At 40.0% G+C, this 25,747-nt stretch overlaps 1 protein-coding gene across 1 annotated transcript in view; it reads right to left on the bottom strand.

Moving 5' to 3' along the window:
- LOC133978476 (GDNF family receptor alpha-2-like) overlaps positions 1-25,747 on the bottom strand; it is a 49,207-nt gene that overhangs the window by 3,524 nt on the left and 19,936 nt on the right. The window contains exons 4-7 of the mRNA XM_062416723.1: positions 18,242-18,620; positions 7,753-7,865; positions 6,586-6,726; positions 3,278-3,420 (exon numbers count right to left, since the gene is read on the bottom strand). Coding sequence (XP_062272707.1) covers positions 3,278-3,420; positions 6,586-6,726; positions 7,753-7,865; positions 18,242-18,620 — 776 coding nt within the window. The remainder of the gene's footprint in view (positions 1-3,277; positions 3,421-6,585; positions 6,727-7,752; positions 7,866-18,241; positions 18,621-25,747) is intronic.

Here is a 25,747-nt window from a genome sequence, read left to right as displayed (position 1 = left end):
AAATAAAGCCCACAACCATTCTCAGTGACATTTTAAATAATAATTAATCTACATTAGTTTATAGGGATGCAGTATGACCGGCATGAACATGCTTAGTCACAAACAGCAAGTTCTCCTCTATATTCACTTTTCTCTAACTGTGCTAACTTATCCTTTGGAGTCATGGTCACCTTCCGTCCATCCATCCATCACAAACCTATTGTATTCTATTACACACACTATTTGTACACACGTGCGCATGCACATATGTGTGTGTTCCTATGGGGTCCGTGCTGGCCACCATGAGATTTGCAGCCTTGGACAGTCAGTCTTCTGCCAAGAGAACTCATACCATAACAACACTCCCCCAATTTATCTGCCATGGAAGTTTGACAAGTTTTAATTGCCAGGCATAGTTGTCTGAGAATGCAGGGCCGCCCAAAATGTCCCTACCAGCTCCCTCTCTAATTATAAACTTCCTGCTTGAGTAATCACACGTCTTATTGTTTCCTAATTACCATTTTTACAATAAATTAAACACCACGCTGCAGTGAGACAGGCACAGAGCGGTGCATCAATACTGACATACACACACAGGACCTTTGGAGAAAGCAATTCCACCATCCTCTCCCTTCCGACCATCCTCTCTCTCCTCAACACCTTTCCCATACATAAACACCGTTATTGTTATCAGTGATGCTTGTTCATTAATTCTCCTCTTTGCAACATTTTTAAGGTTTTAATTTGCTGTCTTCACAACAATGAGGGTTTTTGCGTAAAGGACAATACTGCATGACTCGGGTGCAGTGTGACCATTTATTAGCTGTGAAAGCCCCTGGAATTACTCAAAATAGATGTCTTAATGGGAGTCATTTATTCAGCACACAAATTTGCATTCATAAACATTGCACACTGCTTGGATTTTGTGCATATCTGTAATGGTCACTGAAAAATGACATTAACAATAGCATCAACAGCAGCTGCAGCAACAGTAGAAGATTTTAAAAGTATAGTTTTATACTACAATGTCTAATTCAGCCAAGCTTGGTTACTGTGTATTGCAAAGGTAAAAAACATAATTAGTCTTATACCAGAAGGCTGCACGGCAGATCTAAAATACATCTGTAAACCAGAACAATATTTTACTGTAAAAACTAATCAAACTCAACAGATTAAAAAAAAGAAAGGAAAAAAGAAAAACCTTTCCTTTGCCCCAAGTGCAGAGAGAAATATGTCTGTCCTGTTCAAGAGAGACAGACTTTGGCAGACAATATGGTACTGTCATTTACACATTTCACTTGAACAGCAAATGAAGTGCAGTTCTAAAAGACAAATACACATGCATCCTTGCTGCACAACAAAGAGTGATGTTTTTCTGCTCCAGACGGTGAACCCAGTTATAGACTGCAGTCTTCAGAGTAGACAGCATTCAGCTGAGAACAGGCCCTGGGCCAGTATTTTACAACCTCTAATCCAGATTAAAACCCCCACCTCCCATTTCTTTCACTATTTCATTGTGTGAGAGAGAAATATTGTATTTCAACCAAATGTCATCATCTTGGGTGTAGCATAAACTGTGTTATCATAAAGCTTCTGTTCTGATGTGCCAATTGCTTTAACAAGCATAGAGATTGAATGTGATGTGAATGTCAATAGTGTAGCATGTTAAGCTTTACGGTTTTGCCACTGTACAAAATCCTCCTTTCATGGAAAAAGAGTGGAGGAGTGTTTTTGTGGTTCTTCGTGTAATGGGTCCATTTATGCAAAGAAGTTGCTGGAACTGCTGAAAATGTGTGGATATATCTGTGCAGCAACAAAAGATTCACTTCTGTTTAAATGTTAGACCATATACATATATAAACAGGTCAGAGGCGTGACATTACTTTTTTTGTTTCCATGTAGTTTAGTCAAATTTAAAGGGGTTCAAATTCGAAAATGAACGCATGAATACCTCGCACACATTCTTTTCTTGTGGACCAAATATAACATTTCTGCTTTTAATCCATTTTGAGAGAATACGTTCAAAAATGTCCCAGTGGTGTAACCATCAAAACTTGAACCAAAAAAATGATACTTGCTTAAAAATGCTCAGATTCTCAATAAAACACTGCATCAACTAGTTCTGCATAATCTTACATTATCGCTCTTTCATATTAAATAAAGGTTCATGGAATACAATTGTTCTAAATATTAAATTGGTTTGGGGAATCATGTCAAGTCAAGTGTCTTAAAGTGTAACCATCATTTAAAAGGCCATTTTGTTAAAATTGTGAAGAAGGCCATATAACAGGAAGTGGTTTTACAGAGAAGGACTCCTGATGATCACAACTGCTGCCTCACAAGGTTAGAAGCTCTTAACAATTACTCCTAAACTAACGTTTTGTAGACATAGTCAGGTTTGCTCAGTTTATATGTCCCATGGTGTAACCCCAGAAAAATACTGATAATTCATAAGGATTCATTAAAATGAACATTTACTTTAAAATATATTTCAAATATTGAGACCAAAGCCATGTGCTTACACAGGTGTCAAATTTGTTATTTTGTCAAATATCAGACATTTATTATGCTAATTTTGTTAGAAAACAGTGATGCTTATTAAAGATGTATCATCATAAATGTACTGTAGCTTTAAAATACCTAAAAATCCAAAACTTCATTTAAATAAGAAATGTTACTCAGACATAACATCTGTGATATATAATAATTTACATTTCTGCTATTTCGTTACTAAACAAAAAAAATCTAATCTGCCATCTCCTAACAAGGAAAAAGTGGTTTGTCTCAGAGCATTCATGAATGCTGATTCATGAAACAGCTGTGTGGGAAGAATGTCTTCACCTGGCCTCAATCACCTGACCTCTTTATAATATAATTACATTATCTCTCGGCCAGAACCTCTGAACTCATGATGGAGGACTGGAACCAGTCATTCACAATAGAAGACAAGTTATGAGTTGACTTATGAGTTGTCGTTGTTAGGTGATTTTTTCTTTTTTTTCTATGATACAAAACATGATTTAACTCAAAATTACAATGATTGTTGTTGTAAAATGTTTTTTATCAGCACATAATTTACATTTCAAATGACATAAAACCAACATGAACACAAAATATATTTATTAATAAACCTGATGCATAAGACTATTTTAAAGAGACTTTTGAATTTCTCATCTTGCCAACCCTTATTTGTCACTGACCCATACAATATGGTAAAGCCAACCTGATTGACAAGCAACAGTAAATAATGACTCTGTGTTACATTTTGCATATAAATGTAACATCTGTAATACTTTACCTTCTCAATGATGACAAAGGGAGGTTCTGAGGTGCCTGTCGACCTATCCAACCCTGTCTTCGTCGTCACTGAGGGGCCTGGGACAGACACATTTTTGTTCTGCATGTAGTCTATCCCATAACCAAAGGCCTGGATGGCATTTCCTGTGGGGACAGAGATATAAAGTAATTTGTTTTTGACTACCATCCCAGCAAGAAGCCAGCAACAACACAGACAGCTCTAAGTCAACTTCTTGGTCCTCTGCCCAATCTTTAGCAACCCAGGCAACGAGGGAAGAGTAGGAAGTGGTGGGGAAGGAGTAAAAAGAGCATGGAGAGCCAGTGTTTTTCTTGTAAGTAAGCTCAGTAAACTTGAGAGTTGTACATCAAACTAATCAAAAACATTAATCTCGGATTTGTTTGTGAAATCTGTCATCAAATGCCAATACTGCCCTATGTTTAATATTTTAAGCTGCGCCTCCCTTTTGAATGTCTAACATGTTTATGCAATTAATTTAGAAGGTAATAATCCTTCTGTATGAGAATCATGTGGAGACAATGGAAACATTCAATATCACATACAAACAACTATGGTTCATGTCCTCAGCTCATTACAAAAACCCTTTTATGTTGCAACAGCCGTTCTCAGATTGCAAACTGACCAAATAGTAGCATAATGTCTGCACTTGAGATGATGAACTCTAATTTGCTTGCCTGCAGTTCCACAATGAGAGATGGAATCTTTAAAAAAGTAGAAAATCAATCAGCTCAAACAGAGGGCAGTGGACTGTGAATGCATATGAGTGCTTGTGCATCCGCCTGCAGATGTAGTGTATGTATGTGTAATTTTGTGTCTAAGTGCATGTGTGAGTCCCTGCAAAAATGTGATAAATCCCTGTTCAGTCAGCTTTTCAGCCAGATATGGTAAAATAAGGGCTGAGTACCTTTTCACTGTTCATCTGTTTAAAATACGAGGCTTGTTTCTCTTTGTTCAGCCAGAGAGAAGGTAAGGCTTGTAATTGCTTGGAAACCATGTCCATTATAAGGTCAGCATGCAGAGATGACTTTGAATAGATTTATGTGACTGATCAAATTCAAAACATTAACAAACAAAGGAGAGAATGGCTTTTCCCCACCACCACGCAAAGGACAAACAGGACACTTATGGAACACACATGCATAATCACGATGGACAAAAATACAGTTCTTAGTACTCCAGATATGGCTACATGGATTTGTATGTCTCCTCCTCTGTCCAGTGCTGCACACACACACACACAAAACACACACACACACACACACACACACATACACACAATACATACTACGCTGTAAAACACACACAAAGGCATACACACAAATACAAACAACTGTACGCTTAACACATACAAAATCACACTTCATGTTTCTCATTCTGTTTGATGCTAGTGATTTGGGCTGCTGCTGGAAAATAAAAAGCACAGAAAGGAGACAAACAGAGCTCACCAGTGAAGCCTAACAACTTTAATGCTAGCGGTGAAACGCTGGTGAAGTACTGCTGAGACATGCGATGTTGCGCATCAGTTTGTCAGGGTCGGCTATAGCTAGCTCTCCCCCTACAGATGCTTTAAGATTGGGGAATAAAGTCATAAATCAAACTAGTTGGCTGGAGGGCCTCCACACAGGATGTTTTACTGTACTCAAATGTTCAACTGAGTGATTGCCAAAGCAATTTAGTTTTTTTAATGACTCTGGATAAGTTTTCCTTTAAACTCTGGGCAAAGCCTGTATTGCCCTACCTGCATGGACAGATGGGGTAATAGTTAAGGGAGGAAAGAGCAAGAGGAAAAGAGATGGAGTGAGGAGGGGAATCAGGGTTCAGACTATGTTTGACCTTCATTATAACATCTTTTTATCTGGGATTTTTTCGGTTAGCCTCCTCACATATTTGACTAAATTTTAAGACTACTCTTGCTTTAATGTCTATGGAGAAAGTGTGAAGGAGAGTAAATTATTTGTCACATACATATTTTTCATTTGTAACCGGCTTTGGTTTGTCAATCAATGTATTAAAAAAAAGAAGTTATTTTGCGGAAACATTCAAAGAAGCAGCAAAGATGGAATGATAATGGTGAGATTGTGGGGTTGATGGCAGTCATGTGGAGCTGAAGATCATTTGCCTGTGCATACTGTATATGTATGTATGTATGTATGTATGTATGTATATATTCATACAGTGAGTGAGGTTTTGTGTATATTCTCCTCCCTGGTGTGTCGAAGTTTATCACCCGTTCCCCTTGACTGCAGAGAGAAGATGCTGCATTTTGTGTTATTTTTCAAGACGCCTCCTCAGCTCCCAGCCTCATCCCTCATCCTGCACACTCAGCTAAAACGGTACCCCAGCAATCTATTGAAATGGTCTGAAAGCATTATCCACACAATGGAACATGTAAAAGGCAATGGTGTCTTGTAGCACTGATGACACTGCTCGCTCCACCATAGCAAGGATGGAGCTTGCTGTATTTTACTTCTAAAGAAGCATAAGGATGTTTGAGGTAACCACGGAGTCATGCTGCAACCTGTGTTATGCATGAGATGTGCAAATGATATGTATTTTAGCTGCCTCGATTATTTCATTTGTGCTAGATCTGTTCCTTTTCATGACATTTTCTCCTGTAGAGGATAAGCCCTTAAACTCTCTAAGATTGAATGTGAAAATGACATGCAATTGGTTTCTTTTGTATTAAAGTCTGGGCAGATCTTGCCCAAAGGATGGATGAGAAGTGATAAGAAATTCTTGGGAAACTAAGAACTTTAATTCCAACTTAATCAGTGGGCAAAATGGTGTCCGTGGATAAGTTGTATCAAACTATGTTACAGACAAATTCTCATTAGGAGACTTCAGAAGTTCCATACACCCATCCATAAATATTTTCATATAATCCTTCCAGCTTTATTTCCTCCCTTGTCCCTCCCTTACCAAATAAAAGACATACATTATTATGTTCTATTTAATTGAAATAATATTACTAAATTAAGACTGACATTAAGTTAATTTTCTTTTGTCCTCCAGCCCCACCTTTAATTTGTCCATGCACTTAGCCCTACATCCACTCCTAAACAACATCTCATCTACAGTAATCTTACTGGAGAGCTCAACAACACTGAAAAACAGAATCTGACATGAAAACATTAAAGTTGCATTAGATCGAAGTTCATGCCTTGCTCTACTTTTATATGGCAGCAAAAGTAACTACCACATCACACACTTATGCTCTTATCAATATTACATGACTGTCAGATCCCTATCAGTTACAAAACACATTTTAGATACATGCAGAGTATGCTCACTTAGGCATGTGTTATCGGTGAAGCTCTGCAGGAATTTCATACATTCCTCTTCTTGGTTTCCGCTGCCCTTACAGGTGCACCACGGGGAGACGGTCCAGTTGGAGAAACTGCTGTCGACATAGTTGGGAGTCATGTCCGTCCCTGTGAGGGTATCCATGCACAAACACAGACACATAGACACATTAGGTCTAACAGTTATGGGTCACTAATGGACAATAATGGACTATATTTATTGCAAATAGTATATAAAATGGACAACAAGATGTTAGTCATAGGAATGGGCTTATACTGTTTGAGTTTATGTAAAGGTGAAGTATTCTGTAATGCTTTATTTTAGATGTAAAGAGGCCATTATGTTATGAATATTTTGCAAAGTAGGTGTTTTAGGAACTGTGCGTGCTGTTTGAGTATAACACTACTGTACCAAAACATTTTACTTTTCAAATGTCTCTCTGTGTCGATGCTTTTAGCTGGAGTCAGGGGCGTTAGATGCACTTTGTGTAGCATTTTCCAGAGAAATCCAAGAAGCGCCACAGCATATTTTCGCTTCATACTACACGATTTATGACACACGGTGGGGAAGTACTGAAATATCGACACTTCAACAAACACTATGCTTTTTTAAAAAAAAGGAATTTCATGCAAATTTGCATTTGAAACTCTTTGTGAGCTCTGTGATGCTGCCGCAACATCACAAAGGTGCCGTTATCAAACACTGGCTGAGATTGAAAAATATGCATGTACTAGTCAGGGCACATTGTTTAAGCAATATTTACTATGAGCAAACAGATGGTCATCAAGTTTTTTAATTAAGTAAACGCTCTCTATGTGCCTCTTCTCTCTAATTACTTCTAGTAGTGAACTGATGTCCAGTGTGCTGGGGGGAGATATCAGGCCAGGAGGGAAAAACTGGGTCTCACTCTTCTGCCTGCCAGCCTGCCTCTAGAATAAAACTGAAGGTAGAGAAACTGCTGTCACACTGTCTCTTTTCTATAGACCCTTAACCATCACTCTATCTCACTATATATCTGAAATGTGAGAAAAATATTGCGGATAAATGTGCATTTCTGTATGTCTCTCACCATTTCGATCCTTTTTCTCTTGCTTGCACACACAAACACACTATCATTCCACCACAGAGTCAACCGCAGCCCTGACCATACTGACCGATGAGCCTCGTGTAGGAGGCCAAGCAGGCTTGGTGATTGTCTTGGTTGGGACAGGTGCTCACTGTGGGCGGGTAGCTCCGGCAGTTTACAATGAAATCCGCCAGCCTAGACCTGTGCGACAAACATGAAACACAGCACAGTCAGGGAAAGAGGCAGGGTTCAGTCATAAAATCCAAGTACATGACAGATGCACACACATATATACACAGACAAAAATAAACACATATTCAAAGCACTGGGCATAATTTTTTGGCATCACTTTTGCTCTCGAGCAGCTGCCAATTGTGTCCAGCATCAAAAGGGGAAAATATGCAACATCTGTTTTCAGGGTGCAACAACAGGTGTCCTGAATAACAACCAGGTCTCACTCACACACACCTCACTACCAACAAGCTATTTACTATCCTCACAATAAGCAACATATACTCAGCAGTAGTGAATCTATGTAAGGATAAGAAAATACCTCTTCCATGCATATCCTTGACACCTCGACTGTCTCCCAAACTCACTTTCTCCAAAAACCGAGAGAACTGATAAAAATAGTATGTTTTGTTTCTGTGAGTTTTTGTGATAAGAGCTTTAAGTCTGTGGAGGCCCCCAGGGTGGCATTGCTAATCCAGTTAAGTGGGTTTATTGGGAGTAGCGTGTGCAAAGTTGCTCTGTCTGTACTGCTCACATCACAGCTGCCCACTAAGTGAATCACAATCCATTGCACATTTCTCTCTCTCTTTCCCTCTCTGTCTCTCTCTATGTCATGAATCATTCGCCCTGACCCAGCCTGACCACTTTTTGCTGCCTTAAGTTCAAAGGTACTGTAATGTACCACAAGCTGTCGTGATCCACCCACACACAAACACACACGCACACACGCATGCACGCATGCACGCGCGCACGCACGCACACACGCACACACACACACACACACACACACACACACACACACACACACACGCATACACACACACACACACACACACACACACACACACATATACAGGTTTATAAGGGCATTTGACTTCATATGTTCTCTGGTATTTCTAGTCAATCAGTTCTGTGTTTTTTAAAGGATGCTAAAACATCATTGTCACATTAGTTGTGGCACATTTTAATTACCATAAACAAATGACTCACCATTCAGGTGAGCGTCAGACTATATCTTAAGCCAGCCGTGTTGGTACTGTTTATGTTTCATTAAGACAGATTTTTTTCCTGGTGCCAAAATGTGTTTATTTAGTCAGAGGTTTTCACTTTCACTTTGCTGAGGAGGGTTAGAGTTATTTTTAACACATTTCAAAACATCTTGTTTATCCTGGAGTCCGATAACCTGATGGGTCATATGGTTGGTTACACAGAATTATCTGAGAAGTCGTCTATGGAAACTAAAAAGGGCAGGCACTTTCAGAAAATGCTTGGCAGATGATTGGATGAACCATTTGTCCATCACCGTCTATTACTGCCTTACCTTGTGAGGCAGCTGGATTCGTGACGCTGATTGGTCTGAACTACCGGTGGTTTGGACACAAGCACATAACTTTAAGCCTGACGAGCCAGCAACCAATGCTGCTGCCCACACTAGACATTTAACATCTTGTGCCTTTCTTACGCTCTACATGTTTAACTCTATTTTCTCTCCTCATTATTTCACTGTGTATCCCATGTATACAAGGAATTACCTTCATTTGTGCTGCAAGAACAGTCTATTGTCTAAGACAATCTAAGCATAAAACTCATAAAAGAAAAGTATGCATAGTCTTCACCTTTAGATGGTCTCCCTCAAGTAAGTAATAATCCCAGTGTCTCAAAACATATGTGTTAATAATCACTTCATGTGCAAATAGAACACCTGTAGATAATTCCCCTTTAAATAACAACAGCACTTCACACATTATTTATGTATATACACATTCACATGTGCTGAAAACTGTTAATGTTTAATTTAGACTAATTGCCTACAATATCTATCTAGTAATTGAATTATACTGTAGTTAGTGTAAGAGTTTGACGGTATTCGTGCACTGAGCAAGAGATTTATATAAAAAAACAAAAACAAAGTGCTGATGGTGCACACCACTGCATGCCATAGTATAAACAGATGGAATGTTAATGTCACATAAATTTACATACTGCTTTGTCTTTAAATATACTTTACAGCTGTATCACTTATTATCTTCTACAGTGGTTCTACTTTATCACTTATTCATCATGTTTTGGCTTTTTCACATGGTTCTGGACTAACTGGATTGGGTGAGATACATTGCAACAATACTGAGCCTGTACCTACACGTTTATCTGCAAAAACTGAATCTATTGCCGTCAGCACAATGAGCACTGTCATTCCGGGAACTCAGAGAAGAGTGTACATGCAGCTATAATGCAGTCTATCACAGAGAGAGTCCTTCTGTTGTCGCTTCGAGTTAAAGACCAGTGTTCTCACTGTTATGCTGCATCCTAAGTCTGCAAATGAAGACAGCTGAGACAAGCTGATTTGGCTGAGGGGGAATATGGGGTGATGAGGTTACAATCTCTCTGACTTCCTGTCTGTCGTTCTCTGTCTCTCTGTGTGTTTCACCATAGCAGGGATGCAGGCAATGTGGTGTGATGGGCTTGGGGCCTCCAGCAGCAAACCCCACTCAGACTCACTTCATTACTCCAACTCCATCTCCATCCACCCTCCTATCAAATCACCCGGAGAGCCTCTCGACGTGACAAGCCTCGCTTCAGAGAACAGAACATATGCTTGCTCTACCATGCCTGCAAAGACTGATACAGATGCACACACATGCACGCACATACACTCAAATAGTGATACACAGTACATAATGTTAATTCATAAATAAAATGAAGACTCACACAAATATAAATGTATCCCTCTCAACACCTGTCCCCCTCATTCAGAGCTCTCTCTCACCCGTCTCTGTTCGGACTAAAAGAAAGCACTTTACTTCACAGGTGATAAAAAGATATAACTTAAAAGGGGGAGAGAGGAAAAACTCAACTGTGCCTATACAAAGCAACCTTTAGAACTGCATTTTACATTTTTCTAGTTCTTATGGGCAAAGGGTCTTTTACTTTTGTGTTAATAAAGAATGTGAACGTCAGATTTTTGTAGGAAAGGCAAAGACCACGGAAGATTAAAGAAACTGAACAAGCAATGTGTTTCTTTTTAGAAGCGGAGCTCTTTCAGACAATGATGGCTTAAAAACAGTAATTTAAAGTTTAGAGAGGTGTCCTGAGTGTTCAGACAATGGTGTTCCAACACGGGATGCAGCACATTTCATGGCTTCCACAGGCTTTCCATTATACCTCGGCGAAGCGCCACTCGCTGCTGAAATTACAGGCTGTCTAGCTCAACAGAGTTTTATGGTCATTTCAGCCACTCAGCCCCCAGGGAAGTGGCAGGGGAGCCCCCACAGAGGTAGACTTCTTTCAGCCAACCTGACACTTTAAACACAGTGATTCGGCTGAGCGCTGAGTGCCTGTCCATCCAGCTTGGCAGTAATAGAAAACTAATGGCTTTTTATATGGATTCTTATTCCTATCACTTGATGCCCGTGACAAACAATGTGACTCAAATCAGATGAGTGTCAGTCTTGGAAACCATTTCCTCTTGAGGGAGGAGAGGCAGGAAGAAAAACAGTTATCAGGCTCCAAAGTCCTCTAATAGCTTCCTTTCTACATTAAAAACAACAGTCTGTTGAGAATCCTATATGGTTTAGAGACTTCCCCCATGTGCTCTGTCTACAAATGTGAGTTCTTCTATGGATGATAATTTTTGCTAAATGGGAAATTACCGCTCTTCATTCTTATCACTTCCTTCAGTCTTCAGGCTAGTGAGGCTGCAGAGGCCATATCTTTCACTCACCTACAGAAAATATAACAATAACCATGACACAATAGCAGGCAACATAATAGCAGTTACATGAAGCAAATGAATCTCATGCCTCCTCTCCTCTCCTCTCCCCTCTCATTAATGCCCTGTTGTCAATGAGACTGATTGTCATTGCAGCCTCAAGTGCTCATGTGCAAACACACAGCAAGGGAATTTGACCCTGGTTCAATCAATAGGACTCAGCAGCCTTGTGTGCGTCCTTTTGTCACTTGGTGTTAAATGCCAAAGCAAACAATGGGCCTTGACAATGCTGAAAACTATTACTGTCTTTTGACACTGAATTTTCTGCATTGTGCAGCACAGCTCATTGCGTCATACCAATTATTATGAAAAGCCTAACAATACAGCACTAACTTTGTGAATGGAGTGCTATGAATATATTTTGATTAAAAGGGCATAATATATGTCAGAGTTATATATTTTTTTCTGTCCACTAAAGCGCAATCTTCAGTGTCTTATAATTTGGTCTGCTGCATGGCATTCTGCTCCTGCTCTCCTACCTAAATTTCTACTGGTGACCCTGAGACCCGTCTCTTTGTTTCTCTGGTCAGAGGTGGTTGACCATTTCACCGACAGCTATTTTCTCCTGAATGTGCCTAGACAGGGGCCTGCCTTTTTTGGCAGCTCTGTACTCATTGGGATTCCCAGTCAATACTCTAAAAGGGCAACGTGGACGGATAGCATTCAGTCAAAACACAAGGCAATTTTGCTTAGCTGTCATGTGATACAACCTTTCACCCCTTACTCAGCAGATAATTTAAACTAACAAAAACTGGTGACAAATCTGTCACAATCTGGTGACACAACCTCCCCTGCATTATCAAGCAGCAAATCCAAAGTAAAAAAAACAAAAAAACAATCTGAACTTGCACTTTCATTTAATTAACCCACTTTTTGTTTAATTTTGAAACACTTACTTATGCATGATTACAATGTTCCTTGTTTGATGACCATAAAATCAGCTTGCAATTCATTGTTTCTTTTACTTGCCCTATTTTCTCTTTTGCTTACTCTCTCCCTGCCTCTTGCTATGCCACCCGCTGCAGATGTCTTACAACCCCCTACTGAATGTTATGTCATTGGAATGAATGTTAAATCAAGCATGCCACACACACAACCCAGTACTGTCTGTTTGGTAAGGGGTGAGTAGATTATTCAAGGTTATCTGAACTCCCTAAATACACCCTGAACAAGGCAAACAGTCATTGCCCACACAAAGTGTACACGTCAAACAAATGGATGAACTGTCCCTGAAAAAGTGACAGAGTGAGTTAGCAGTGTGTTGCGGAACAGTTTTTTTTTACCAGTAATTAAATAGCTATTAGTCATATATTAAGAACTCTGTGAGAAAAGTTGAAAGAGAGATTCATGCTACAGCTTTCAGTGAGACTTCTTAAGTGCAAAGTCAAGTTTAGAGTAAAGGGATAAAGAGTGAAAGAGCAAGCCCTAATTGACACTTCAAACCCACACATAAACCATCCTTTAGATAAGTCTGAATTCCTATTGATAATGTTTGCATTAATATAGATTCAGCACCTCAGGAGGAAGAGATTGTGGAGGAAAGGATGGGGCCTAGTCAGTAATGACTGCAGTTTTCCGCTATACCATGTTCCCTTAGAGATTACTGTTAGGAAACTAAATGGGCATATACTAATCTATGTATTGGCATTAAATGCACATTCTTTTTTCCAGTTCCTGCCTCATCCCTCTCACTACTTTCTCTCCCTCTCTCTTGCTTTCCTTTCACCCTGTTTGCCGCTCTCATGTGTAGCCAGCAAGCTGAGCACGTCTCTGCCGGAGCTGGGGCCTGATTAAAGCCGCACACTGCAGCAAACTCTAGTATGTATGAGGAAAAGGTCACCAATTGACACATGCTTCGCTTGCAAAACCAGAGCTTTACACTATCAGAAAAAGACACTTCACTTTGATAGCTTGTATTGTAGCTAGGGAGATAGAAAGAGTCCAGGTATTACCTTGAGCATAGACTTTAAAGGTGGGGTATGGGAATCTGATGCAAGTGTGGTGCATGCTTTTATACTTCCATCTTTGTAAGGGCCCTTTATGAGATTAAGACGTTGCGAGTGAGAAAATCTGTAGAAAGCAAGGACATCTTGGTCTTTTTGTCCAGGGTTTTTTGAGAGTTCATACTTTTACATTTAAGGTTCCAATGTGGTTTTGGTTGAGGTTAAAGTAAGGATTATAATTGTAGCAGAGGCATATAGTTGTGATGGGTAATGCCTCGATCACACATAAGGATTTAAACTTAGTGGGCTGTCTGTTGACTATCTTGAGTATGTTTGCATTGAGCAGGTAATTTACTTACTCAGGTCTGACTAGGCAGTTTTTTGTTACACTATACAGACACACAATAGTTAATTTCTTGAGCAATCTGTTTCCACACTGCTATTTGCCTGTTCATCCTGGCTGCTCATTAAAGTTAAAGTACATCACAGCGAATTGACCGTATGTGTGAACTGGGGTTAGGGAAGGGTTTGTGGTAATATATCATGTACAAGAGCACAATCGTGTGTATGTATATGTATGTGCAAGTGAGTGAGTAAGAGAGAGGGTGAGAGAGAGAGAGAGAGAGAGAGAGAGAGAGAGAGAGAGAGAGAGAGAGAGAGAGAGAGAGAGAGAGAGAGAGAGAGAGAGAGAGAGAGAGAGAGAGAGAGAGAGAGAGAGAGAGAAACTGATGATAAAAGTGCAGAAACTACAGAGTAATGACATCTGGGCCAGTCATCCTCCCTATACTGTTCCTCCTCAGTGGAGGCTTGAGTTGTCAGATACAACAGAACAGACTGTTGATTTAAGTCAGCGCGCGTGTGTGTGTGTGTGTGTGTGTGTGTGTGTGTGTGTGTGTGTGTGTGTGTGTGTGTGTGTGTGTGTGGGTGTGTGTGTGTGTGTGTGTGTGTGTGTGTGTGTGTGTGTGTGTGTGTGTGTAAAAGAGAGAGAGTGTAGTAACCTGTGAGTTTTCTGTAAGCAAAGGCAGCCTTGTACAGTACATCTCCCAAACTGGGTCAGGTTACCTGTATAGTGATCGATTGTCTCTCAGCTCCCTACTTTGAAAACCAGTGACCAAAGAACTCAATCAAAGAGCACCCAGTGAGGCTGGAGACCACGGGATATAAATCAAAGATAGAAGTGTTGTATTGATCCTTCAGACAATCAATACACTACACATATACAACTCAATGTTCTTTGGGTAAGGCTTCATTGGGCTTGTGTTGCATGAACTGACATGGAAATGGATAGGGACTTTCTCTGCTTGCATACATGCATGTACACATGAATGCTCACAGTACATTACCCAAAACAGCACATCCAAATATAGCCCATTGTCACTCTGTGGACTCAGCAGTCCTAAATGAATACTGTAGCTGCTGGATCCATTGGAAGCATGGTGAGAACACAGCGTAGAGAAACAAGAGGACAGTAAGTAAGGAAGATTGGAGAACAGTAACAAAAAGGAATGTCTGTTTTTCTCTGTTTGTGCAGGATTATGGAAGAAAATAACATAACAACTGCAGCAGAAATACAACCAGGTGTAAGAAATAAGAGCTACACCATGTAATACTTGTTCGTTGTCCATCTACAGTCCCTAGATCTCAAGAGTATGTCAACAATTTCCTCCACAGAGACCAAGAAGAGAATGAAATCTTTTGGTGCAATATGGTACCTAAGCCCAAGTCAAAATTAAATATATGAAATCCTTTCAAATATTTATCTCTTGTTTAGGAGTGTCCTGGTAGCCGAATGGTCACTGTGCATTCAACATAACAGGTCTGGCATCTAACATGCTCAAGGTAAAACAAAAAAAAGCAAATATTTGAAGGCATTTTTCAGGGTGTAAAGCAAGGAATTGCTGGCCTTTCAAAGTCTAAAATAAATAATAAAATAGGTGAGTATACATTTTTAAATCCATTATGACTTGGGTGTGTTTTGAGCCGTGACCCTCTCTTCATCGTGTTGCAGGGAGCTAAGCTCGTCTTTAAGATGGCCAGCAGATTTTGCTGCAGAGATCCATAGCTGTGTGACCAAACCAATGACCTCCAACCCACTGCAGTAGCTTTACGGCCCAGATCAATCATGCGACCCTCCCTCTCCTCTTTCTCTCTCTCTCTCTGTCTCATTATCTCTCCCTCCCTTTTTTTATCCTACCGTTCCTTCCCTCCACTCTCAATCCATCCCCAGTTTTAAAATGAAAGAGTCTTGGACTAGCTGTGTATCCCCCCTTTAGAGTCAGACAGGCGTCCCCAGGGGATCCTGTCGTTGAATGATCTTCCTCTGCTTTTATCAACATATCACTGAGAGGGTAGAACAGAGCCGAGGAAAGTTTCCTCTGGGGTTGTTCTTGAGTGTGTTGTGAGTTTTGTGTTTAAAAAGTTTGGGGAGGGTTGTTTCAAAACCAAGGTTACACAAAATCTCTGGACTTTTCCCTCATTAGCATGACAAATGACTTAAATTAAATTTGCTTGTACAACATACTGAAGGTGCAGAACAAATTAAGAATATAATGTGTTAGTTACTACATTACCTCAATAAATTACCAGATCAAATAAAATAACAAATCACTGTTTCTAAGGTCTTCTAGGACACATAACTGTCTTGTGATGATCATGTAACAGTCAGAGGACATCATGACAGACAGAGGACACTTAAGGAATATTTCACAGTGATTGGGGACACCTCAAGGTAAGAGAAAATCACCAATCAGAGCGTTGTCAGCCCGGCACTGACCAATGACACCTCTCTTTAATTGAATCGTTGTAACATTCTCTTGCATGGCAGCACTTACTGCAGGACAACACAGTACTCAAAGACTGGATTATTGGAGTCACGTCCAAGCTCAAAGTGGTTGCAAGTGAGTGTGTGCGTGTTTGGGTGTGTGCATGGCTGCTGCTGCGTTGTTGTTGGTCTGTTGCTGAGCATGCCAGCGTGTGTCCGTGTATGAGTGTGTACACGCTCATCGAGCTGTTGACCTCAGCAGGGCATTACGCAGCCACAGATAATGAGCTTTAACGTTCTATTTCATCTTTCTCAATAAGCAGGTGCATAGCAGGCACCTGAGGGCCTAAAGGTCAAAGAAAGCCACTCAACCTGAAAACAGATTACACAATGCAGGCAAGCAGGTAATTATCAGGACAATCATAAATCGGAGGAGAGGCGATAGAGTTTCCCTACTTTAGCAGCCTGGTGGATGGATTCAGTGCTGGTGGAGAGGAATTGGGTTTTCATCATTAACACTCAGCATCAAAGGCTGCTCACCTGCATAAATGTTAAGTACCATAGATATACTTCTCACAAAATATTGCTATGCATGGCTATCGAGACTAATTTGAATCTTTGTGACTATAAAAAAAACACTATTTCTAAAGGGAGAAAAACAATAAGTGGTACAAAATGTTTTCACACTTAGATTATGTCTATTATTCATGCTGTGCAGATATCATCAATTTAATTAGTGCCGAAGAAATGTGCTGATAAACAGCTTGAATGTGTTTAAATGTTTTGTGATTTGTATAGTGGTCATTGTGTCTGCCATAATAGGCTAACCACATTTATTCCAAAGCTGTCACATTAAAACAAACACTAAAAATAATTGATTGTACTTTTCTGAAGAAGTGGCTGGCGTCTAATTCCCTGACAGTTACTGCAAGTAATAAATCCAAGAAGGTGCTATCGTCTTCAGTGCCTTCTGAGGTTGGACAGCTACTCAGTGTATAAAACACATTGACTCTGTAAGGACCCATCACTGATTGTCACTGAATTGTATCAGCTGCCTAATCATCTGTCACACTGGGAAAGGGAAAAGTGGCCAAAAGTTTTCCCTTCTGGTAATTCTCACATCACAAGTATTATTTTTAGCAATGAGCTTTCAAGGGTCTAACACTTGGTTTAACTCCATTAGGCTCATAAATGAGCTTTTAAATGCTTAGAATTATTCAAATGTCTCCCAACTTTTTTTATGCTATTAGACTAATGAAGGAAGTATATGTATGTGTAGTCTTTCGATGGGCTGGGCTTGACAGGTGATAGGGCTGATAGTAAATCCTCTATGTTTCACCTGCTCTCAGCAGCACTAACACAAGGAAACAAGTCACGGCTGGGTAGGTGTGAATTGAATCCGGCTGCGTGAATCCAATAGAGGGCCCATGCAGCCAAAGTGATCCACTAATGTTTTGTTCAGCTTAATTGAGCGTTGTCCCTTCAACTTAGCCTCACATCTTCATCCTGCGTTTAATAGCTATGGCTTCCCTGAAAGTCTAATTACTTTGTTGGCAAAGTTACAGCAGAGAAATATAAAACTTTAGAATGCCATGAGAAGGAGGCAATTGCCATCAAACAGGAACTCTCTCTAAAGCGGGTTCTAATTTTTATTTTTTTTTTCCCATGAATACAAAAAGATGATGATGAACCTTCAGATGTGTTTGTTGGTAGCTTATCTCATATGCAAAGCCTATCAAACCAACAAAACAAGACACACACATTCACACACAGACATGCAGACAAATAAAACAAATGTCTGCCCTGCCATCCCTTCACGCATACAGCACAGGTCAGTACAGTACACCCCCACCCACTGTTTCCTTTCCTTCACCTGCAGAGAGAGTCCTGGCGGCAGACCCTCCGCAGCTCCAGACAATTGGGTTTTTCCTTATCTTTGTAGGAGCAATCAGGCACGATAGTCTGCCTGCGTCGTTCAGCGCAGCCCTCACTCTGGCAGGGGCAGAAGAGCAGCCGGTGGCTGAACTCAGTGGGCACACGGTCCAGGAATAACCTCAGTGCTTTATGGCAGCGTTTCTTGCTGCAGACTTCGCCCTTGTTGGTGTCCTCCTTGCTACAGGTAGCGATATAGGAGGAGCGGTGCCTCTTGCAGGTACCGTTGAGGTTGCAGGCTTTGGCCGCATCAAGACAGGGATTGCAGGTTCTCTCTGTGTCGGCACAGTGGAAACCTTTTGGAGCCACTGTGAGCATCCCTGACATCGGATACAAAGAAGAAAGAGAAGTCAGTATTAAACCTAAAAGATAAAAACACTTAAAGTCTCACCACCACTTCAAAACACTGATTTAAAACATCCCTGTCATAACAGATACACTTGAAATAGTCTTGTGGATTTCAGCGTTATTTCCAAAGAGGGATGAATGCTTTTCATGGGATTAATAAACAAGCAGTTTGATAAAGCAAACACAACCTGAATCAAATACAATCACAACAGAATGATACAAAATCTTCACATTGATCCTCCCAGTCAACATCAATCTGATATACAGAGGGTTCAGCTGCAAAGTAGGATCAACAAATAAAACAATAATCCCTGCATCGCTGCCTGATGGGAAGTTATCTGCAAATATTTGACTTGAACACTGAAAACGACCCTTCAATATCATTTGTACTTCTCTGTTTCTTCAACCAACAGTAAGCCACTGGAGGGATGCCTGCAGCTAGCCCACATCCACTCTTACTGAATTATTGATTCAGTCTGTTTCAGACCTTGAGTGAAATATAAATGAATTAAGCTATGATTCCAAATTGGATGTTAATAAATTATTCATTTTCAGGTATAACTATGATTTGAATATTTTAATGTTGGTACATCATCTAGTTGTCACCTGTCAAATTGAATTATAAGATACCTTGATTGAATACAAATTTTTGTTATATTAATAATTTGACTTAAAATGAAGTAAATGAGTTTATTCGAATTAGATCAGTGGAAATGATGTAAAGCAAACAGGAGTCCTTGGGAAACTATCAATAAGAGAATGTATTAATGTGAATACTGGTCAGTGGGAAACAACACTAAATACTGTAACATCTGTCCAGAAGGTGTTCAGCTCAAGGACTCCTTGCTGTAATGCATTCAGTGCTGATTGATTCACTTACTAGATGGTTCAAGCGCAAGATGAAGTTACCCTATTTTTTAATTTTTAATTTTATTTTCAAGTATAATCACAAATTGAAAAATTGCAGTTACCCCTCAGGCTGCACATCATATTTGGAAATCAGATTATGTCATTAGGTGTGTTTGGGTGTTCGGAGATGCAGCATATACAGTATCACAAAGGCAGTAAAAATAAAAAAAACCAACACACTTTCTCCTGAGATATACTGGTAATAAAGCAGGATCATGTTCACTTGTGGCACCCCTCTCTTGTATTCAGGGTATATTAGAGAAGTTAACCTCCCTCCCCTGGAGATAATGATATTTCAGAGGTCGTGGTGGCATGGTGACACCCAGAGAGATTCATCTCTTATTCAACAGAACCAATCTCACTCTGTGTCTATCAGACAGCCTGGAGCAGGAAGAAGACCATTTATTTTAGAGGGGTGTGCCAGAGATGCTGTATTGTTTCCAAGTGGTGCATTGCACGATATCAATCCTAGAAATGGGGATACATAGAACACAGCACATTGCAAGAGTAGGGGGGGAAAAAATAAGCAAACCACCAAAATGAATGATTTTGCAGTTTCAGATCACATCAGATAAAACAAAGCTCACTGCCACTGAAAAATAGCACAAGTAGAATCTCAGGAGTTCATCCCTGAAAGAAGAAAGCTCAGTAAATTTAGCTTTCCGTTAACCAGGGCTTTCATTTAGATGTATCAAGGTTAAATGTAGCAGGCACTCTGATAAACAGGCAGAGAGTTAAGGGAGTTCAACTGATGTAGGTGTTCAAAATAGTGTTTTTTTTCCACCAGGGAGAACCTTTCCTTCATTGTTTAAATAATAGGGGTGTTAACTTTTTATAACACATTCTCAAATAATACATCATTCTCTCATATGAAAAAGTTGTTCATCTTTGCATTCTATAATAGGAAAGGATAAACATGGCACAACAGATGTCTGCCAGCATAACATATTCAGACTTGTTAGTGCAGTGAGTGACTGAAGAGGCAGACAGAACTCTGCTCAGATCCTTTACTTATGCGACAGTAACCCACATCAAACCTTACAAGCTGGATGTGAGACATTTTGTCAAGTGGGAGAAGCCGGGGTTGATCTGTGATTACAATGAGAATCAATAAGAGACCTGACTTTGGCACCAGGCTGAGGATGAGGTGAGGCCAAAGTTTTACTAAAGTGGGCCAAGCTTGGCTGAAGCAGGCTTGAAGGGGGGCGGAACGGTCCAGCTGGAGGATAGGTTAGCGGGGCGGCTGTTCAGTGGTTCAGGCTATATTATATTGATGGATTGCAGCTCCCAAATCTCCCCTGACCATCTGCAGGCTCTAATGTGGGTCATTGGGGGGTCCAGGATGAAAAGAAAATAGGAGAAGGATGAGCTACTAAGATTTATCTGACCAAGGAGGGCTGAAGCCACTTTTGAGGCTATAGCAATGGACGGGTTTTTACTAGCACTGATTGGGGAGCTGAGATTGAATTTGGTGCTCAACCCAAAAAGATGTCCTGAGGCAAACATAAGACACAAAGCCAACTTGATGGCTCTGACGTGCTCACACACAAGAAGGATGATCGCAAAGAGCAGCAGGAGAAGAGGAAGGAGGCATATAAGTAGAAGTGGGATGGGAAATGTGCAGTATTGTGTTACAGACTGATAATTGATTTTCCAAGTGCATTACAACAAAGGTTTTCAGCAAACATATTCTGCCATAATGTAAAGAGAAAGGAATGGTTGATAAGCTAATGATACAAGATGCATAAAAATGGAAAAAGCTTTAAGAGGGAAGAGGAGACTTGAGCAGTTGATTACAGCACTTGATCATGACAGATAGAGCAATGAAACGAGAGGACACAGATTGGACAGCCACTTACAGAGACATGCTGGAGAGCTTTCAATTAATCCAGCCTAATTCACGAAAGATGTGCGACTCATGCTCAGAATAATTAACCCAGCCCATCAGCAGTGCAATCAACAGCTCTCAGCATCACAATTGCTGACACATATCTATTAACTTACCTTGCTGGCTGTTGTACTATACATTAATGAGCAAGTGAGGAACAGACAGAGTGAATGAACAGATAGATGGGCAGGCGGATGCATTGATTGATTAATGGATGCTATAAACACAGAACAATCAGTGTCATTAAGGGCTGGAAAACTCATAAACAATGTTTTCCTCATCGTATCTTGCAACTTATAGCTTGTTGGCTGCTGTATGAACCAATATGAGCATGTGCAGAGATGTTTTACATGCGCAATGTGACGTGTTGAATTAATTAGGCGCACACAAAATATGAAATCACAAAAAAAGTCGAATCTTGTTTACTGGCAACTGCCTCATGTATATGGAAAATGGGCCTATAACATTAAGTTGATGTCAACAACAGTTAAGCACTGTCATTGCTCTTCGTGATCCTGCCGTTTGACTGTAAATAGGCTTTTAATAGGGCTCTCTGGCAATGTGGTGGAAATAAGCATCTATTCTTTCTGCACATATAGCACACACAGCAGGAGAAAGAAAGAGATTCAAAGAAGTGTAGAGAGAAAGAAGCAGAGAAGTAAATGACATAGGAGAGACCAGTAGTGTGGAAGAAGGAGAGGGACTGAAAATTACTGAAGTTTCTGTGTCAAAAAAGAAAGAGAGAAAATAAAGAGAAAGAAAGGGAGGTGACAGAGGTGGACAGAACACATCTGAATGAGAGGAAGTGGATAAAATATTCACATACAATATATCTGGATTTCGATGCTTTTTTCACAAAGAGTAAGGGGTCTTCCTTTCCCAGTAATTGCTCTCCGTCAGCCTAATTTGAATTCTGCATTTCATATATCATCCCTTACTCGAGGGACACTGCGCTGCAGAGGGGAGTTCAGCCCAGGTTAGGAAGAGGCTCTTGGCTCCGAGTATGTTCTCAGTAATTAGGAAAGGTGCCAAAGTTTGGATTTAATATGGCCTTGGGTGAGTGTGCGGGAGCTTGTTAGGGAAGTCTTTAGTCCAGACCCTGAGGAGCATGTCAAGCATTTCTGTGTCAAAGGGCTCATCAGTCATTAGCTCTGTACTCTGTGTCGCAGCGTGGTTTCCAGAGGGGAGGAAGAGGCTGTACTGGATCTACAACATCATCTCCCTAAGCCTTACTGAGCAAGTTATACAAGTAGACGTCATCGGAGGAAGACCAACAGAGTTCATAAAATGTTCCGGTTCCAAGGGATGAACTGAGTTTTACCTCTGAGCATGACATTATCACTGAGAAATGAACCAGCATGAGAATAAGAGAGAGTGAAGGGAGATGAAAATGATGAGAGAAGTGTACATATTTGTATGTGTACAGAGGAGGGGAGGAGAGGTGGGAAGGGGTGTCCAAAGGAATTTTAAATCATTGTAAACACACTTTTAAATACTTGAGCTGTTTATGAGCATCTGCCTTCAAGTTCAGCTTCCTTGTGGAATTCAAAGCCTGAGTGTCCTCAGTGGCCTCCTCAGTCTTAATATGCATGCTGTTTATCTCCTTCAGCCGTCACTGGCAATAATGCATAATGTATTAAAAACAATCTAACAAGATATGTGTTTCAGGTGAACCTACATGACATTGTATCAATAATCTGCTTCTTTGTTCATTAAAAACATGCAAAAGCAGGGAATAACTAAACATACTAACAGATTAAAACAACAAACATGCTCCGGATTATTCATTGCTGTACAATTCAAACTTGTTAGAAAAACGCTGACTATTACAAACAGTCTCTGTTAAGTGAGCCTTGAACAACAACTCTCATTACTGACCCACAGAAAGACAAGCTGAGGCTGGGCTGAGGGTAAACTGATTAGAAAATTCACACAGAATAATGAAGCATATAAACAAAGTAATATAAATACACACAGGCACAATCACAGGCGTATACAAAACCAATCATGCACAAATAAACACATACACAGATACTCTCAGACCCCTAATAACCAAAAACCCCTGCTGTATGCATGCACGAAAAGATCTTAGTGTTTGCCTAAGTAATGGTAATTATTATGAGGACAATGTGAAAATGTCAAGCATTTCAACAGCATGCGGTGCACGGCTGTTGCACTGGTCCTTTTTCCCCAGCTGTAGAAATAGCTTTCTGGATTTAATTGGATGGTGGGCACACTGAGCTGCGAGGTGAGAGGCTTAGTGCTGAGAGTTAGAAGGTCTAACTAAAGGATGTTAAACTTAATTCCTGGAGGGACCCCTGAATGCAGGATTCTTTGCTGCCCTCTGCTCCTAATAAGTTAATTAGCTCACCGATGGGTCAAGAGAACAGAATATATTTCATGTGGAGCATATTAACAATTACAGTCAATGATGTATTTGCATTCTGTATGTAATATGGCATTCATATGGGCTTTGATGGGAGTCCTGGTGTACTGTGGAGGAAGGATACTCTCCCACATTCTTCATGCATGGTGTCTTATTGATTTGAGTTGAGGCACATAGGCGCCTGAGCAATGGAGCAAGTGGAGAAAATGCATACCCATTATTCAATTAGAGGAAGCAGAGTTATTTTTCTATCCTTCTTTTTGTCTTTTTAAGAATAAACGTATCATCATACAGTCCCCACAATCAGGTGGTTATATATAAGCAGCTTTTATCAATGATTATTTTACTATTTTCAGCAACTCAGTTTTGGACCCCCCCCCCTTTGAGTTGCCACAGCATGCCTTGGCTGTCAGTCACAGTTTGTTAATACACATGAGTCTCACTGTTTATAGAGGTGAAAAACATGCTATTTAGCTTAACTGCAACCACTGACTGAAAACATAACATAGGAAAAGGTAGGCTGGCATGTGTTGAATGAACCAGCCTAACTTTAAATCAGCTAAGACCACCCACACAATTATGCATCTTTCTTAGTTTGCTCCCCCGTTTTAAAAAACATAACCAGCCACCCATGTTGAGGCATATTGACTTGTACAGCAACTCTGCCTTGAAACCAAGAAAACAATGATTATGAGTTGCAACTCAAGCTCCATGAACACAGTGAAAACACTGCAAACAAAAATGCCCAACATTCCCTGCTTCCAGCTTCTCAAATGTGAATATGTGTTGCTCTGTTTTCTATTATAGTAAACTAAATATTTTCTAGTGTTGGTTGGACAAAGCAATTTACACTGGGAAACTGTAATAGCTATTTCCCTGTTTGTCGATATTGACCAAATGATGAATCAATCATCCAAAAAGATAATCTGCAGATGAATCAATAATGAAAGTAATCGTTAGTTGCCTTACTCCTCATCAACAAAAGGTTCTGCATGCATCAAACGCGACAGGCACCAAAAATGATTCATTTCCTGAAGTAACTAAACTCGGTGGGGCGAGAAGCTGTCTGTCATTGGGAGTTGTGGGACTGTAAACAAGACAAATGTGTCTTCCTGTAGCATCCCCATGCTTAATCTTTTTGGTTGATTTTGTTAGATTCCCACTGATGTGTAGTCCGATTTGATTATAACGGGCAAAATATGCATTAATATTATTCATTGTGCTCAATTCATACACTGACTAAAGAGGTTTTTGCAAAAGAACTGATTATCAATAGATTTCCTTTGGGAAAGACCTACTCAGCACACTGTATTATTTGAATGATGAACATGCAAAAAGTAACATGTGAGTGCCTTTCTTTAGGAAACAGTCTCTTTCATTGGCAACAATACATGTATTTCTTTACAACGACAAGTGAAGAGATAAAAGCAATGCAAGTTGACAAGTGAAGAGGTTGTCGCAGTGCAAGAGTCTTTGGCTTGAAATCTAATTTTAGTGATTGTTTTCCTAGATAATATTTTGGTGTTTTTATAAACATGTAGGAGCAGACTAAAGTACATTTTTGCATCAATCCTTTGACATGATTACTGCTAGAGATGAAAAAAAGAAAATCAAATATGTAATATAAGATTGGCTGATTCAATCATGGGGCACTGTATTGGATTTGTTGCAAGCCTAGTGCATGCTTGGTTTTTGCAGTAGGTTCATGTTGTTGAACAGAGAACTCCTGTGAATAGCACTTTCATACATCCTTTAATTTGCTGCAATGTCATTTGCTTCTGTCATTGAAGTAGAGCTCATTTTGAAAGTCAGTGTTGGGAAAGTTCACTTTCTACATGAACTAGTTCAAAGTTCAGTTCACAGTTTCAAAAATGAACTAGTTCATAGTTCTTTTTTTTCAATATATTGCTGCAAGC

Source organism: Scomber scombrus, chromosome 4 (genome assembly GCF_963691925.1).
Source record: "Scomber scombrus chromosome 4, fScoSco1.1, whole genome shotgun sequence".
NCBI lineage: Eukaryota > Metazoa > Chordata > Actinopteri > Scombriformes > Scombridae > Scomber > Scomber scombrus.
The sequence above is the reverse complement of the archived record's forward strand: the minus strand, read 5'-3'. Positions and strand labels throughout refer to the sequence as shown.